The sequence below is a fragment of the Mytilus trossulus genome, chromosome 9 (genome assembly GCF_036588685.1).
Source record: "Mytilus trossulus isolate FHL-02 chromosome 9, PNRI_Mtr1.1.1.hap1, whole genome shotgun sequence".
Classification (NCBI taxonomy): domain Eukaryota; kingdom Metazoa; phylum Mollusca; class Bivalvia; order Mytilida; family Mytilidae; genus Mytilus; species Mytilus trossulus.
The window spans coordinates 34,707,179-34,725,900 of record NC_086381.1 but is presented as its reverse complement, the minus strand read 5'-3'; the positions used below and the strand labels follow the sequence as shown (position 1 = coordinate 34,725,900).

At 35.6% G+C, this 18,722-nt stretch overlaps 1 protein-coding gene across 2 annotated transcripts; it reads left to right on the top strand.

The window, feature by feature from the left end:
* The first annotated feature begins 639 nt into the window (after positions 1-639).
* LOC134685635 (putative ammonium transporter 1) lies at positions 640-13,782 on the top strand. 2 transcript variants are annotated; one of them, XM_063545564.1, is made up of 12 exons: positions 640-830; positions 2,852-3,056; positions 7,502-7,591; positions 8,462-8,698; positions 9,071-9,168; positions 9,508-9,645; positions 10,047-10,277; positions 10,601-10,739; positions 11,258-11,352; positions 12,160-12,286; positions 12,814-12,927; positions 13,462-13,779. In XM_063545564.1, the coding sequence occupies exons 2-12, from the start codon at positions 2,960-2,962 to the stop codon at positions 13,653-13,655; spliced, it is 1,560 nt and encodes a 519-aa protein (XP_063401634.1). In that variant the 5' UTR covers positions 640-830; positions 2,852-2,959; the 3' UTR covers positions 13,656-13,779. The 2 variants fall into 2 exon arrangements, with proteins under 2 accessions (XP_063401634.1, XP_063401635.1); XM_063545565.1 differs by lacking the exons at positions 640-830; positions 2,852-3,056 and adding an exon at positions 4,351-4,617 and having other exon boundaries at positions 13,462-13,782.
* The last annotated feature ends 4,940 nt before the right edge of the window (positions 13,783-18,722 follow it).

Below are 18,722 nucleotides of genomic sequence, written 5' to 3'. Positions count from 1 at the left end.
AGTCTTACAAGAAATAGCACATACAACCCCTCAAAGAGTTGTTACAATGGTGCAGAAAACATGACACCTAGCTCTCTGTACGAGTCGCAAGATTGACGTGGCTGTGTATTTATACATCCAACACAACATTTTTAGTATGAGTGTTTTGTTATTACCGAATTTATAACAGAAGTCCAGATGACTATATTTCTAACTCCGATTCAATCTTTGGGATGAATATGAAAAACAAATAATTATTTTAAATGGTGTATATCCCATAATGAAACAGTAATACGAGCAGGGGCCAGCTGAGGCTCGCCTTTAGATGCAGAATTTTCTTGCTGTGTTGAAGACCCATTGGTGGAGTTAAGCTGTCTTCTACTCTGTGATCGTGACCTTAAATTGGTTATCCGACTATTTATAACGCAAAAAAATCTTGAATATGCGAACAAAAATGATAAGCCATCTGCCAATTACATATATAGGAAGAGAATTCTTTGAAATATTAAAAAAAATATATTGCTGTAATGAGTAATGAAATAATAACAATAATGCCATAAAAGAGCAAACTAACAAACAATAGATACAACTCAGTAGATTGTTAAAGGAAAACTAATCAATAAATAATCTACTCAGTGCCAAAGTATGTCAGAATTTCGAAACACCTAGCGGCAAAACAACGTGTGTGATTTGTACTGACCTGAGTGTTGGTTAAAAACTAGTGCGATATGTTTTTAAAGAAGGGAAAACAACAAAGTTGAACATTTTTCATTTAGATTTTGAGAGCGGACCACTGATTTGTCCTTGACTGAAGCTTTAACATTGAATTTGAACTTTAGATTTGAATAACCGTAAGTAGTGATTTTGTTTTCACAGTTCAACATCGGAATATCATTTCACGTAAATTCAATTGCATCCATACATTATACCGATCTATTTTGCATCATAAAAACCACAGAATCTTCAAGTTGCGTTCTTGTTGAAATAACGACTTTAAATTATCTTTTCACGTTCATGTATATGTAAACAAATAATGCTTATGCACATAAAATAATTTATTTTCCAAATTTAGCAGCCAGTCTTTTCTTATTTGATTTTGATTTATTTTAATGTCTAGGACATTTATTGCTTATGATTTTTTGTCACTGAATATGTATTGCAATTTGTAAAATATTTTAGTTCAAAAGCATTTTTGATATTTAAACATTAACATATTATTATTTGTATGACTGAGGAAAACTTTATATAAGTTGCAATACTTGTGTCCAATCTTATATGATCTTATATTTGTTAACATATTGCAAATAGAGACTCTAAAGATGCTATGTCGCTAACATACTTGCAAAATATCCAACGTTGTTGACTAGAAAATAATTCACGACGAAGTTGTTTTTTGTTGTTGATTGTGTGTATAGCTACTGATAACTTTTCTTTATACACACAATTTCTCTTTATCTTCATTCAAAAAGCAATACTGATCAGCAAGACGAGATCTTAAGATCATTTATTTTTTTCCGAAATGTTTTGCTCACTTGAGCTTATAACTATTTATCGACTCTTCATAAAAATCATTGCCCTTTAATGATAATTTGATCCCCCCTTTTTTGGTCGAAAAATAAAACTTAAGATCAAAGGCAATCATGCAAAAATAGTAAACATTGTCATGAGCAAGCAAAAACTCTGATAAGGAGTCGACTGACGAATTAGGTCATGATGATGACATTCATAGATCATGTCTTGTTGATCATTTTTGCTGTTTAAAGTGTTTTAAGATATAAGGCAAAAACTCCCAAAAATGCTCAAAATCGACATTAACTGTCAAAACTCTCGTCGAACGGTTTCAGCTATTTTGATTGACTTTGTCAAGCTGATTATTTTTGGTATTTTCAAAAAAGTTTCTCTCAATCTGGTAAAATTTTCATGATTATTCGAAAAAATGAAAAAAATGATAAAATACGTCTTGGTATGGCAATAACTCCGGTTGAAAATGTCTGACAATTTTAAGGTAAGCAAAGGTTATAGTTAGATCTCAACATTTTAAACCCTTTCAGACATATCAAGATTTTCTCGATTTGATGCGACATTTAAGATAATAGACACAACTTTTCACAGGATATTTTTAAATATGACTTTTTCAAAGTGTCAATGCGTTTATGGTTTTCTTTCGAAACAGAAAATACGGCCACAAATCCGAATTTTGAGCAAATATGCAAAATTTCGACCTCATTTTACTAAAAAAAATAGCACATGAAGATATATTTTTTATTACATATTTTATTTAATCAGGTAAAACATAGTCTATATGGATTTTGTTTTATCAAAATGTAAATACGGAATCAAAACTGTATCGTATGCCCTTAATAAGCTAAACTGCTTTATATTTAACTTAGTATAATAACTTTTTTTTTGTGAATGTTGTTTTTTAAATAATACTTAGGCCTATATATAGGACTTATATAAGCTTAATGTATTCAAATAACACATGGAACAGCTACTTCGTGTCTTAAACGTGACATCCGGATGATTTTACCCAAAATATATTATTTTCTTGCATTTAAAAATACGTGTTATTTCTTCTTCGATCTATTCATCACTCACCATACACGCCAAACTTTGACAAAGGCGAATCAAGGCGGGGACAAGGTCCCTCTTCCTCTGTGGGGAAAAATAGGCTGATTATTTATGAAATCACTGAAGCCTGTTTCTCCCCCCTTTTTGACAGTCAGTCCCATCCACTTTTAGCACAATTTCTGAAACTGCCACTGACTTGCTTTGAAAATGATTTTTCTATCTACTAGTATTCAGTCATTTCGTATATAAATAAACGTCATTTAAAAAACAATCGTAAACTATTGTTTTGCATTTTTTCCAGAGCTAAGAGTATACTCAAGAAGTTACAGACAGGGAGACAGATTATAACCAACTTGAGGAAATACACACAAAGAACAATTTGTGGGAGACAGTAGAAAAGTCCTTGAGAATGTCTTCAAACGCTACTGATACAGCTAAAGAAATATCATCTCTTTCTTTTTCTTTGGATCAGTTTTTCCTTATCATCATGGGAATGGTTGTATATTGTAAGTTTTGTTTAAAGATACATTTCACATCAAATGATAGACAGGTCATCATTTTAAAAAGAAAAAGTATCTTACGGGGAAACACGTGACTGTGCATGCAAACTCTGTACTTTACAAAAGAACTGATACATGTACTAGTCTAGTCAATGTAGCATAAATTTGACCCTAACCCGAAAGTAATTGCAACGGATGTTTTAATTTTAGCATTTTACCCCAAATATACACAGGAAAAAGTCCCATAAAATCTAACTTGAGGAAGACTAAAAAAAATCATCATTTAAAATTCCTATGGAGATTTGCGTTGAAAAGGGTGATAACTCTTGTAAAAAAGGCAGAAATATCAATAAAAATTGATACAAAATTATAACTTTACCGCTTCTATTCAACCCCCGATTGTTGAAAAACTTTCTTATTAAGGTGGTTATGTAATTTACAGAAAAAAAGCGATGTTAATATAACTAAAATATAAATGTTGTTTTCGAAAACATGCATGTAAATAAATACAAATGTACTACATCTTGTAGTAATCGGTGTGTTGTTTTCCTTTAAAAATGTTTCAATTATCATGTATACATGTTATATATGTCACTCACTGAACAATCATTGTTTTTTTTGTCCCTGTATATTCAGTTTAATGTAACACGGAAGAGTGAGCAAACTTTATAATGTAGCTATTCTGCTTTTCACGGCTGTGGTAGTTTTCCATAAAATATTTTTCGTAATAAACACGCATTATACCCAAACTCTTATACATGCATGTTCGAAGCGTGATCACAACGTGTTTTAGTTGTTTGAAACTATATAACCGTAACGACACATACATTCTTTATTTTTTCAATAAATTTAAAGTCTCAGTCGGACATTTTGTAAAAGATTCTGTAAAATCACTGTGTTTATTATATTTGCCTTATTTCACCTAGGAATTTTGTGTGAAAGGTTTAAGTCAAGTTTGGAAGATTAAGCCAAACTTATTTTTTGTGGTTATTTTCTTTCAATTAGCGACAATTTAATTAATTCATCTTTATTAATTTGATTCCCTAAATATGTCCGTATGTTCTATTGTTAATAATTGGCTATGTGTTATATTTTATGTTACCCGTTAATTGGCTTTGTCACTCATTTAGAGAAATATTTGTCAAGTTATTCAAGTAACTTTTGGTTCGTTATATAATCTGTTTCATCATTTCGATATGGTAGATTGGATTTAGTATTACTCTGAGTAGTTCCAACTCTGTACAATTGTATTCCATGCTTAACTTGTCAAATTTATACATCGCGCTAACCGAAGTCGTTTTTTGTTGCAAGAGTTAGTCCTAGAGTCAGAGTCCGTGCAGACTAGTCGTATTGTTATTGTGTGTGTGGTTCCAGGCCAAAAAATTACCCAGTCATCAGATACACCAAGTTTCTTTTTGTGACATTTATTTGTGACAACTGACTATTCAGAAGACGGACAAACTGGAGGACAAACTAATTTCGAAAATGTCTACGAACATGGATCTTCAAATTATCAAAACGAATATTGACCAATTCTTTCTAGTAATCATGGGCATGTGCATTATATGTAAGTACATTTTACAAACTAATTTAAATAGATATAGGTGTAATTGAAAACAAATTTATTTATTTTTCACTGATAAATCCATAATTGCGGTTACTAAGTATCAATAAATAAATGTTCATGCAAATTTATAATTAAGTTACTTAGGTTGAAAAGTAATCTATAGCCACAGCTTGTCATCAGTTACACTGCTTAGTACTGGGTTTATTTTTACGGCACAATAAAGATATACATGATAGCGTGTTTTTTAACCCCCTTCTTCTAAATAGGTTCAGCAAATGGGGGCCCACCTAGATAAACCATGTAAATGTAACTGAAATAAAAAGCTGTGGCACGAACGCCCGTTGTCTTGTGTGAAGTTTTATACAATAATCCTCAATAGTTTCTAAGATACGGTGCGACATGTGACCCCCCCCCCCCCCCCCCACACACACTTTTTTTTTTACCAAAAATCTCAATTACTCTAAAAACTTTAAAAAGTATGCAGATCTTTAGTTTATAACTAAGAAGTGTAAACAGTTTTAAGCAATAATCTTAAATTATTTTTGAGATACGACACGACATGTGAAAAAAACACACCCTTGTTTTAGTCCCGTAACTCAAAAAGTTTAAATCTTATTTTCACCAAAAAGTATACAGTTTGTTTGACCATCATACGATACAACTATGTTAAGTTTCATTAAATTTAAATAAGTTGCTCTCAAGTTACGCTGCGACATGTTTACCCCGTACAGACGGACGCCGCACATTGTATACCATAATACTCCCCGCATTTTTTTACCGGCGTATACAAATCGGTAATTTTGGTTAGAGGTCCACCTAGATGAAAGGGGGCATATGTGGACTGCTTGTGAAAAGCTAAGGTATGTTGAAATGGGAAAGAAATTTGGCCTAGCAAAATGTCACCTACAAAATATACGAACCCTTCAGAGTTGTTTCAAGGGTTCTTTCAAACAGCATTAGTCAATTTCTCTACACGAGACATCTAACTTCATGTTCCGATTTAGACCAGGCGTTGAGCACTACATGTACTTCTGCATCACACCAAGGTTTTACTGCGGAACGGAAGACCATACTTCTATACTCCAGGCAACCATGGGGTAAGGCCCCCTCAGAAAAAAGGGTAAACATGCTTTGGATGATAGTGTGCAGACATCGTGGTACCGGTATATCTTATATAAACGTGTCGACCATCCGGATAGCTGTTTAACATCTTTTGAAATTCAACTCTCCATACTTATATATCTTAATGTCCGATATTTTACATTGTTACAGTTAACAAGAAGAACTGTTATCTATCTGGAGACATTCTTCCGATTTAATGCTGACCGGTCTGTGTTTTTACTCCTATATATGGAGATACTGTTCTTGAATGAAAAGCAGCATATGTTATGCGGGAAAGAGGGGGAAAGCGCAGACTAAGGCAGTTGCCTCCCCTTTCCCATTGAAGGGTTAATTGTGTTGTTCTGCTGTTGTTTTACATGTCTGTGTTCTCTATTTAACTACGATAATTGGGGGAATATCGTTTACGTTCTTTCGAGGCTCCTGGTGAATAAAACAAAGATGTCAATATATGTTTATTTGGAGTCCAACCATACAAGTAAATTAATCAAATACATAAATATGAAATAAAAGAATTTGGTTCTTAAAATGTACTTGAATTAACATTTATCAAAATACTTTATTAATTAATCAAAATAGTTTATCATGATATTTATGGTAATTTTAATAAAGAAAGATTTCTGTTATAAAATTATTACATTAAAAGATTATTAAGGTTACGTTATGTTTTTCATTAAACAGAATTTGAAAGTTTACAAACCTGGTGAATAAAACAAAGATGTCAATATATGTTTATTTGGAGTCAAACCATACAAGTAAATTAATGTTTCAATCCTTAGGGTTTCCTATTTTAAACCCTAAGGACACGTGCTGGTTGGACTTGTTTTATTCACCAATCAGAATGACTTTTAGAATACTTATTTTATAAGGACAGTTTCTATTGGTTAGATCTCTTTTACCTTATTCATATTTTTGCATAATTTGGGGTTACTATTTTTAATTACTTAATACTTTGTTTTTACGACCATTAGGGGAATCCGATTATTTTGGTTAGATTGAATTCTAGGTGAACAATAGAAAAGAATTACATATATTTGCTAAAGGAAATACTTCTAAGAGTTTAAGCTGTCAAACCTTATTTATGTCGCTAAGTGTCAAATAAGAAGAATTTCACATCTAATACTTATATATTAAAAGTTACATAACATTAAAGACTTTCTAATTATATCTTTTTATACAAAAAGCTTTATACAAGAATTAGTTATTTTCTACAATTACATAGAAGATTCACTTAGTTTTATATGAAATATTAAAATTTATTTCTTTTTATTAAAAATATTTTACCTCATTTTACCTTCATTATACATACACGATCGCGAATTACAGCTGACATGCTTCATTAAATAATACCGGCTTGGCCACAACATAACAATTTCAAGTTTATTTACAATTTATATGTTCTCATAGTTTATGACTTTATTCATTATAGGTTGAAAAATACAGGCAAAGTTTATGAAGTGTCCTATATTTTGACTTTAGTGGAACCTTAAGGAATCTATGACACGCTAGATTGTTTCAACTTTTGAAATATCAATTTGTCTCATTTTGCCCCCCAAAAATGCTTCATTTCATGAAGTTCTGTAAGTACCGACCAAGTAAATAAGGACATTAATAACGAAAAGGATGAAGACATCCTAGTCTGAAGTCATGACAGTTCAGTGGCTACTTTTGCAGGTTGTTTGAACGAAACTAAGATCACTTTGTGACATGTTAGAGTCGTTATTGTTTTCAATAAAAAAATACTCTTATTTTCTTCTATTTTTAGTTATGCAATGTGGATTTGCATTCCTTGAAGCGGGCGCAGTACGGAGTAAAAATGTTACAAATATTCTGATTAAGAATGTTATGGACTCTTGTAAGTGAACTTTAATTAATGTTTCATTGTTATGTTTGTTTTGTTATCTTTTTTGACATCTGACTCAGACTTCTTCTGAACTGAGTTTAACTGGACCTTAAGCAACCTTCAATCAATTGTTTTATTATGTTAAATTCTAATATAAAAGAGATCAGCAACACATGGTATGAGTGCCAATGAGACATATCTCCATCCAAGTAACAATTTATAAAAGTAAACCATTATATAGGCCAAGGTACGACCTTCAACGCGGAGCCTTGGCTCACAGCGATCAGCAAGCTATAAAGGGCCCCGTGAAAAATTACTAGTGTAAGCCCATTCTAACTGGAAAACCAACGGTCTAATCTATATAAAAACGAGAAACGAAAAATATGTATGAACTACATAAACAGACAACTACTCTACATAAACCTTTTTTTTTAGTCTTTATAAAAATAAATAAACTTGATTCATAAGTGTTTCTCGTTTTTATATTTAGATTAGACCGTTGGTTTTTCTCGTTTGAATAGTTTTCTTCTAGTCATTTTGGGGGCTCTTTATAGCTTGGTATCCGGTTTAATCCAAGACTCAGTGTTGAAGGTCTTTGGCCTACAAGGGTTTTCTTTTACAAATTGTGACCTAGATGGAGAGTTGTCTCATTGGCACTGATGCTGAATCCGGTTTTTCCTTTTCTGAATTTTCTCATATGATAATTTTACCTTGTATGTTAATTTTTCTTCTTCGGAACCATACTCTCACATACGTACCCCTTACACACACACATTTGACATTTTTTGCATCTCTTTCCAACTCGTACCTTGAACCGTAAGTTCTAATGTATTTGTAGTATTTTGAGAGTATTAAGTAAATTAATTCTTTTGACTATTTCAGTTGTTTCTGGTATTGCCTACTGGATATTTGGCTATGCGTTTGCCTATGGCGATGGTGGAACGGCACAGAAATTTATTGGTGCCACATATTTTGCATCATATGATATGCCGATGGACCAGTATGCAAGCTTTTTCTTTCAGTACACATTCGCTGCAACGGCGGCTACTATTGTTTCGGGTGCTGTAGCAGAGAGGTGCGAATTTATAGCTTATTTTGCTTACAGTTTCGTTATCACTGGTAATTATTTTTTAAAAGTTATAAATACTTATATAAATAAAACAAGTCTCCGACTTTTATCTACAGATTTTTCATTTCGATCAAACGAGAGACATATACTATTGACATTATAGGTGTCTGATCATGGAAGACATATTGAGGACTTTCAAGGATGGTCTGAATTAACTAAAATTGATTAAAACAATTGTAGAATTTTACATTGATCCAAAATATATTGTCAATGAACAAATTACACTGATGTTAATAACATTACAAAGACTTGGTACAAAGTAACTAATATTATTGATTGTTTTATCACAACCAAAGAGAACATTAAGCTTAGGGACTTTCAAACTGTTGCAACTTTTTCATATTTTCATACTGCATTTTTAGGCTTTATTTACCCAGTCGTTACACATTGGGCCTGGGGAAATGGATGGTTGGTAGACGGATACGACTATGGCGGAGACATTGGACAAATTGCTTATCAGGTATTTTAAAATAATCAAATCCATACTTATTGGAAGAATAGATACACATTGTAGAAAAAAATCTTCTTAAATCCAAACGAATCGTTCATTCAGCATGCGTCAACTTTGGTATAGTAATTTCCTACATTTTTATTTGTTCAAAGCATATCCCACCTATGATTAAGTACAGTCACATAATTTCAGTGATGACCATTTGAAACGTGCTATAGTGATAAATGATTGCTTAGGTTGATGTCTTTGTTCAAACCATTTTTTTTATAGATTAGGTCCTTTATTCTCTATCCCATCCAGACCCTCATATAAATGCTGTGCTAATCTTATGTCTATCTTTATATTCAGGATTTTGCAGGCAGTGGCGTTGTTCACGTTCTGGGTGGTGTTTGTGCTTTTATTGGAGCTGCACTTTTAGGACCAAGAATTGGTAGATTCCAGAAAGGTTCTAAAGTTATCGGAACTCTGCGAGGGCATTCTGTGCCGGTATGTAATCAATGCCTTTAAACAAATTATCCACTGTAAAAAAATAGTTTTCATTAATATCGAATTTCAAATGGTCGCAAAAGCAAACCATTGAGTTGATTTCAACAAGAATTTCTAGACAAAATGCTTAATTTCAATAACTGTAAAAGAAATCTTACTGGATACCGTTATGTTTTGTATCATGCTGTGTACTAGAAAAAAAAATCATATATATAAATAAAAAAGCAGGAGTTTATAAATTTCCTTTTTATGTATGCAGTATACACTTTTTAAAATGCATATTTGGAATCATACCACATCTTCTTTTTTTATATATATTGTTTTAATTCTTTCATTTGATTTGTAAAGGCTCATGGTCATGTTGCAGCACATATTCTTTAACACATTTGTCATGTTTGTAGATTGCTGCTCTTGGAGGTTTTATTTTATTCTTTGGATTCTTGGCTTTCAATGGAGGATCACAGCTGACCATTAGTTCTGAGGGAGATGGCGCTGCAGTAGCTGTTTCGGTTGTCAATACAATAATATCTGCTTCCTTTGCTGCTTTCGGGTCGCTCATCATAAACAGACTACATATATTTGGAAATACATGGAGTTTACTTGTCACCATCAACGGAGCTCTAACGGGAATGGTAATATTTTCATACTTTTCAACAACAAAATATTCACGGATTTTTTTATCTGCAGAAATTTAACCACTGCGCACACCAGTGCAGTCGACATAGTTCGAAGTGTTGCTGCAACGTTGGAACCTTTTAATTTTCCCGAAATTGATTGATCCAAAAGTCATTTTGACTTTACTGATTGGTTCGAAATCATTTTGGCGATATCGATTGGTTCAGATGTCATTTACGTGGACACTAACGAGTGAGAAACGCAATGTACTAACCTCGCCCATTTACGAACTTTCGTTTATAATTTATTTGCGTTACTGTATTGTCCTCTTTCTACTTAGGTTGCTGTATGTGCTGGGTGTAACCAGATGCATCCTTGGAGTGCTGCTGTTCTAGGCTTGTTTGCTGCTATGTCGTATACATTATGGTCCACAGTCATGAAAAAACTTAACATCGACGATCCTTTAGACGCAGTTGCAGGTATGAGAGATTTAGCGAACTCCTCACTATACATGATGTGCAACATCTTCCTAATAAAAAATATCTGTTTAAGGGATTGTGTCTTTTGAATATTTTACTTTCTATTAGTTTAGTTTAAACTTATTTATTTATATATATATTTTGATACTTTCTATTACTGTTGGTGTGACATGTATTTTTTTGAAGATAATAAAAAAACTTACTGATTTTCATGGGTCCGCGAATGTTTACGTGTAGGGGTAAACTTTTTTCTTTGGTAATTATTTGAATACACTTTATCACAGAAATAGGAAATTCTATTAATTATAAAGTATAGGAGCATCACAAAGATCAAAGTGTAACTATACAAAATCTTGCGAAAACAAACATACATGTCTTTAAAACTATATATATGCTCTTTTGCACGTGAAACATAAGAACTAACAGTACGGTTTTATAGAATAAATAAATGGACCATTTTCAGAACAGTCAGAGTGTTTTATTTAATGATTGCCTAAAGTAAACCTTTTTCTCGTCAGTACACTTTGGAGGAGGTATTACCGGTGTGATTCTGATTGCTTTCCTGGATAAAGATGACGGAATACTGTTTAACTGGGATAAAAAATCTGGTCTGGTAAGCAAAGATACTTATTATTTTTATTGTTTCATATGTATTTATCGTCATGTATCCTACAAGCGAACAGCTAAAAAGTAAAAACGGAATGAATTGTTCTCATTGGATGAAGTTCGTCCGGTTGCCTATTATTTCTTACTTCCAATTCATTTGAACTTTGGTGGCTGTTGTCTCATTGGCAATCATACACATGATATAAAAAAGATGTGGTATGATTGCCAAATTCCCATAAGAGACCAGCATGACACAGAAATTAACAACTATAGGTCAATGTACGGCCTTCAACAATGAGCATAGCCCATACCACGTAGTCAGCTATAAAAGACCCCGAAATAACAATGTAAAAATAAATCAAACGAGAAAACTAACGGCACTATTTATATAAAAAAATAAAATAAAAACAAATGTTTAACACATAAACAAACGACAACCACTGAATAACAGGTGACTTTATTTCTATATTATATAGATAGCTTCCAAATTTATTTCTTTTGTATACGAAGAATTTCCCCCTGTATCCTTCCTTTATTTTAGGTGACAGTTATATAATAGACCGTTTACTTTTAACAGTTAATCCGGAGGAATTCCGGTTTAAGCAATGCCAATTTAATTAATGTCTTTAAAAAAGACACAGAACACAAGACATTAAACTTAAGATTGTCCAACATTCAGGGGTATGTCGTATAAACTTATTAAAAGCTACATATTCTAGCTGCGACGATGGTGTTCCAGTTCTCCATTGAATGAAGTTATGTTTTAAAACACTATTCAAAATCAATATAAAAAAGTATTTGAAATATTTTCCAGAAACTTGGATGGCAGTTTGCTGGATTGGCTGCCATTATAGCCTGGTCAGCATTATTTTCCCTGTTGATATTTGGTATCCTTAAATGTTTCGGTATGCTTAGAGTGTCTCGGGATATTGAAGATAAAGGTGAGATTGCTTTATACTATTTTATTTGTTTGAAGCAGAATAATATCAATGTAATTTGGATTTCATGTAACTGATGAAATTGAAAATGGAAATGGGGAATGTGTCAAAGAGACAACAACCCGATCATAGAAAAAAAACAACAACAGCAGAAGGTCACCAACAGGTCTTCAATGTAGCGAGAAATTCCCGCAACCGGAGGCGTCCTTCAGCTGGCCCCTAAACACATATGTACTAGTTCAGTGTTAATGAACGCCATACTAATTTCCAAATTGTACACAAGAAACTAAAATTAAAATAATACAAGACTAACAAAGGCCAGAGGCTCCTGACATGGGACAGGCGCAAAATTCTGGCGGAGTTAAACATGTTTGTCTTCATTGGTGGTCTTTATATTTTCAATTTTCTTCTAGCTAGACATAAGTTATGTACAGTTTTATGACTACCAAGATGGCATTCATTTAACTGCTCATGTAATATGGTATACAAATGATATCAGATGATTAACATATGTATTTTTCTGTATTTAGGTTTAGATATTCCTAAACATAACGAGCCTGCCTATCCAGTGGAGGCCTACGGACATGGACATATAGAGAAGTTAATACAGATCTTAGAAACACAACCCATGGTTGTAACTCAAGGTAATCAATTTGTTTTATTCTTGCTAAAAGTTCAGAATTTTGTTTGACAGAACATTCTACTAAGAACCTTAAAAAACGTTGATAAATATATGTAAGTGGTTACGTATCAGATAAAGAAAAAGCTGAAGGTACAAAATTAAATATATTTGAAGATCGTAAATAAAACATCACAAATTACTGATAGGGATTTATTGATAGATATATTGTTGTTGTTTTTTATGTCCAGTGGCAAATATTTCTTAAAATTAATGCCTGAAACAAATTTACATTTAATAAATCTAAAAGATATGATGTTGGAAGAACTGGCACTTGAAACAAGTAATTGTTTTTTTTAGTGTTTAACATATAATTTATAACACTAAAATAAAGTGTACTTTTCTTTATATCTAATTGCATTTAGAAAGATATTTTAAACAGGTGAATAAGTCATATCTAGTCCAACCAAATCAATATTTAAATTGATATAATATGCTTTGTTGTTTTCTTGTGATATTGCTTTTTGACACAACAGTTTCAAATTTACATCTTTTTTAGGATACTCAAAAGTGGCATATAAAAACGAGTCATTCACAATTGAAAAGGAATTTCAAGACAAAGGTGTTTATGAATCACCGGAAACTTCGGCAGCTGTAAGAATTAGAAATGGAACTTCTTCAAATGGACACCGAACAGTACTAACAATAAGTAACGGAACAACACCGTCTACTGCTGATCCGAATCGAATGTAATAGAAAAATGAAAGCTAATTGCATGACCACTATATATATTTGGTGATGTATAAAAGGGATATTTTTTTATTTTTATAATATGAGTTCCCTGTAAATGTATTAATGTAGATTAATGTACAAGTGCTACAAAATGTTTAATATGTTCAATTTTGTTCAAAAATAGATAATGTATTATATATTTCTTCATTTTAATAATAAATGGCTTAGTTTGATCTATTCGTATATTATAGTATTGGTAAATATGCATCAGCATGAGTATGAGGGAGGGTCTGGATGAGGCATCAGCATGAGTATGAGAGAGGGTCTGGATGAGGCATCAGCATGAGTATGAGGGAGGGTCTGGAAGAGACATGAGTATGAGGGAGGGTCTGAATGAAGCATCAACATGAGCATGACGGAGGGTCTGGGTGAGGCATCATAATGAGGGAGGGTCTGGATGAAGCATCAGCATGAGCATGAGTGAGGGTCTGGATGAGGCATAAGCTTCAGTATGAGGGAGGGTCTGGAAGAGACATGGGTATGAGGGAGGGTCTGAATGAAGCATCAACATGAGCATGAGGGAGGGTCTGGATGAGGCATAAGCATCAGTATGAGGGAGGGTCTGGAAGAGGCATCAGCATGAGCATGAGGGAGGGTCTGGATGAGGCATAAGCATCAGTATGAGGGAGGGTCTGGAAGAGACATGAGTATGAGGGAGGGTCTGAATGAAGCATCAACATGAGCATGAGGGGGGGGGGGTCTGGGTGAGGCATCAGCATGAGTACGAGGGAGGGTCAGGATGAGGCATCAGCATGAGCATGAGGGAGGGTCTAGTACATCAGCATGAGTACGAGGGAGGGTCTGGATCAGGCATCAGCATGAGTACGAGGGAGGGTCTAGATGAGGCATCAGCATCAGTATGAGGGAGGGTCTGGATGAGGCATCAGTATGAGGGAGGGTCTGGATGAGACATCAGCATGAGTACGAGGGAGGGTCTTGATCAGGCATCAGCATGAGTACGAGGGAGGGTCTGGATGAGGCATCAGCATCAGTATGAGGGAGGGTCTGGATTAGGCATCAGCATGAGTATGAGGGAGGGTCTGGAAGAGGCATCAGCATTAGCATGAGGGATGGTCTAGATGAGGCATCAGCATCAGTATGAGGGAGGGTCTGGATTAGGCATGAGTACGAGGGAGGGTCTGGATGAGGCATCAGCATCAGCATGAGGGATGGTCTGGATGAGGCATGAGTACGAGGGAGGGTCTGGATGAGGCATCAACATGAGGGAGAGTCTGGATGAGGCATCAGCATGAGTACAAGGGAGGGTCTGGATGAGGCATCAGCATGAGTACAAGGGAGGGTCTGGATGAGGCATCAGCATGAGTACGAGGGAGGGTCTGGATGAGGCATCAGCATGAGCACGAAGGAGGGTCTGGATGAGGCATCAGCATCAGTACGAGGGAGGGTCTGGATGAGGCATCAGTATGAGGGAGGGTCTGGATGAGGCATCAGCATGAGCATGAGGGAGGGTCTGGATGAGGCATCAGCATGAGTACGCGGGAGGGTCTGGATGAGGCATCAGCATGAGTATGAGGGAGGGTCTGGAAGAGACATGAGCATGAGGGAGGGTCTGGATGAGGCATCGGCATCAGTATGAGGGAGAGTCTGGGTGAGGCATCAGTATGAGGGAGGGTCTGGATGAGGCATCAGCATGAGCATGAGTGAGGGTCTGGATGAGGCATAAGCTTCAGTATGAGGGAGGGTCTGGAAGAGACATGAGTATGAGGGAGGGTCTGAATGAAGCATCAACATGAGCATGAGGGGGGGGGGTCTGGGTGAGGCATCAGCATGAGTACGAGGGAGGGTCAGGATGAGGCATCAGCATGAGCATGAGGGAGGGTCTAGTACATCAGCATGAGTACGAGGGAGGGTCTGGATCAGGCATCAGCATGAGTACGAGGGAGGGTCTAGATGAGGCATCAGCATCAGTATGAGGGAGGGTCTGGATGAGGCATCAGTATGAGGGAGGGTCTGGATGAGACATCAGCATGAGTACGAGGGAGGGTCTTGATCAGGCATCAGCATGAGTACGAGGGAGGGTCTGGATGAGGCATCAGCATCAGTATGAGGGAGGGTCTGGATTAGGCATCAGCATGAATATGAGGGAGGGTCTGGAAGAGGCATCAGCATTAGCATGAGGGATGGTCTAGATGAGGCATCAGCATCAGTATGAGGGAGGGTCTGGATTAGGCATGAGTACGAGGGAGGGTCTGGATGAGGCATCAGCATCAGCATGAGGGATGGTCTGGATGAGGCATGAGTACGAGGGAGGGTCTGGATGAGGCATCAACATGAGGGAGAGTCTGGATGAGGCATCAGCATGAGTACAAGGGAGGGTCTGGATGAGGCATCAGCATGAGTACAAGGGAGGGTCTGGATGAGGCATCAGCATGAGTACGAGGGAGGGTCTGGATGAGGCATCAGCATGAGCACGAAGGAGGGTCTGGATGAGGCATCAGCATCAGTACGAGGGAGGGTCTGGATGAGGCATCAGTATGAGGGAGGGTCTGGATGAGGCATCATCATGAGCATGAGGGAGGGTCTGGATGAGGCATCAGCATGAGAACGCGGGAGAGTTTGGATGAGGCATCAGCATGAGTATGAGGGAGGGTCTGGAAGAGACATGAGCATGAGGGAGGGTCTGGATGAGGCATCGGCATCAGTATGAGGGAGAGTCTGGGTGAGGCATCAGTATGAGGGAGGGTCTGGATGAGGCATCAGCATGAGCATGAGGAAGGGTCTGGATGAGGCATCAGCATGAGTACGAGGGAGGGTCTGGATAAGGCATCAACATCAGTACGAGGGAGGGTCTGGATGAGGCATCAGTATGAGGGAGGGTCTGGATGAGGCATCAGCATGAGTACGAGGAAGGGTCTGGATGAGGCATCAGCATCAGTATGAGGGAGGGTCTGGATGAGGCATCAGCATGAGTACGATGGAGGGTCTGGATGAGGAATCAGCATCAATTCGAGAAAGGGTCTGGATGAGGCATCAGCATCAGTACGAGGGAGGGTCTGGATGAGGCATCAGCATCAGCATGAGGGATGGTCTGGATCAGGCATCAGTATGAGGGAGGGTCTGGATGAGGCATCAACATGAGTACGAGGGAGGGTCTGGATGAGGCATCAGCATGAGTACGAGGAAGGGTCTGGATGAGGCATCAGTATGAGGGAGGGTCTGGATGAGGCATGAGTACGAGGAAGGGTCTGGATGAGGCATCAGCATGAGGGAGGGTCTGGGTGAAGCATCAGTATGAGCATGAGGGAGGGTCTGGGTGAGGCATAAGCATCAGTATGAGGGAGGGTCTAGATGAGGCATCAGCATCAGTATGAGGGAGTGTCTGGATGGGGTCCAGTATTTCTTTATTATTTGATTTCTAGTCTTTAAATTTTTCATTTCCCATTTTTGGGATACGATTGCTTTCAAGCAATCTGTAGACTTATACCATTGGCTCAGGGCAATGCCCTCTCGTCATTCGTATTATTCCAAACTTTAAGGAACGTTTCAGATTCTTATGATTGTCTTTTTTCTACAATATAGTGACCGCCTTAAAAAATGAAGATTATGTCATAGGAGGAAAAAAGTTATCAGAGGTACCAGGATTATAATTTAGTACGCCAGACGCACGTTCCGTCTACATAAGACTCATCAGTGACGCTCATATCAAAATATTTATAAAGCCAAACAAGTACAAAGTTGAAGAGCATTGAGGATCCAAAATTTTAAAAAGTTATGCCAAATACGGCTAAGGTAATCTATGCCGGGGATAAGATAATCTTGATTTTTTAAAAATTCAAAATTTGGTAAACAGTAAATTTATACAAATGAGGAAACTTACAACAAGACATTAATTGAAAAATGTACAAATTTTAAAAAGTACGAAAAATAAAAAAAATAAAAATGTTTTGTATAATAAAGTAAGATGTTGTAATTGAGTTAATATTGAAGATTTGAAATAGTCTACTGAAAAAGTGCAATTTACAATGTTATCCGATAGTTTGTTCCAGTCGGTAATAGTTCTTGGGAAATATGAATTTTTTCTATACTGTCTTTTGCAGGATGGAATTTAGAAGCTGTTTGAATTAGAATTTCTTGTTTGTCTTTTTTGTGGAATTTGATTTATTATTTTTAGGAATTGCAACCTTTTCCTGTTCAATGTTGTAAAGCAATCCGGAGTCTTTTCTATTATTTTCAAATGGATTTGGTGTTGTATGGGAAAATCAAAGTGTTGGAGATGCAAAACTGTTTATACATTTATTTAAACAGAGACTTACAGATATAAACTAACAAACTTAATCAGATTATATTGGCAACTCATCAAAGTGTGCTTTTTATTCAAAAGTTAAGGATTATATTTGTATAAATGAAAATATACAGAAGCTGTCATATAACCTTAGATATGTTTTTTTTTCTTTCAATTTTATGTTCAAACCATAAGCTAGCTATAGAACAAGGTAGACATGAAAACCAACCCAGGGAAAATAGGTTGTGTAATATTTGTAATACAAATGAAATAGAAGATGAATTCCATTTTGTACTAGTTTGTCCAATTTTGGCTGATATAAGGAGAAATTGTTTACCATTATGGTGTCAAAGTAATTGTAACAGAGACAGTTTAACTAGTCTTTTTAGAACAGAAAATTTAATTACTTTGAAAAATCTGGCTGTATTTTTGAAAAAAGCTAAATGCTGTAGAGAAGAAGTCTTGTCACTATGACTTGATAAAATGAATATACTTAATAAATAGATAAATTTATTACAAAAACAAGTTTATAAAACTTTTTGAAAATTAATAAATATATATATGTTGGTAATATGTGTGTGTTGTACTGTTTAACATATGTTATTATTGAACTGTAGTTGATATTATATTGTGAATTTATTAATGTACCGTGGGCTGGAGGCCTGTTTTTGTACAACAAACTTGATTTGATTTGATATGAGTCTTCTTCTGTCAGAGAGACTGCGCCATTCAAGATGTTGTAATATGTTACCAACGCTTGAGGTGTTTCTGTATTTGTTGGTAAC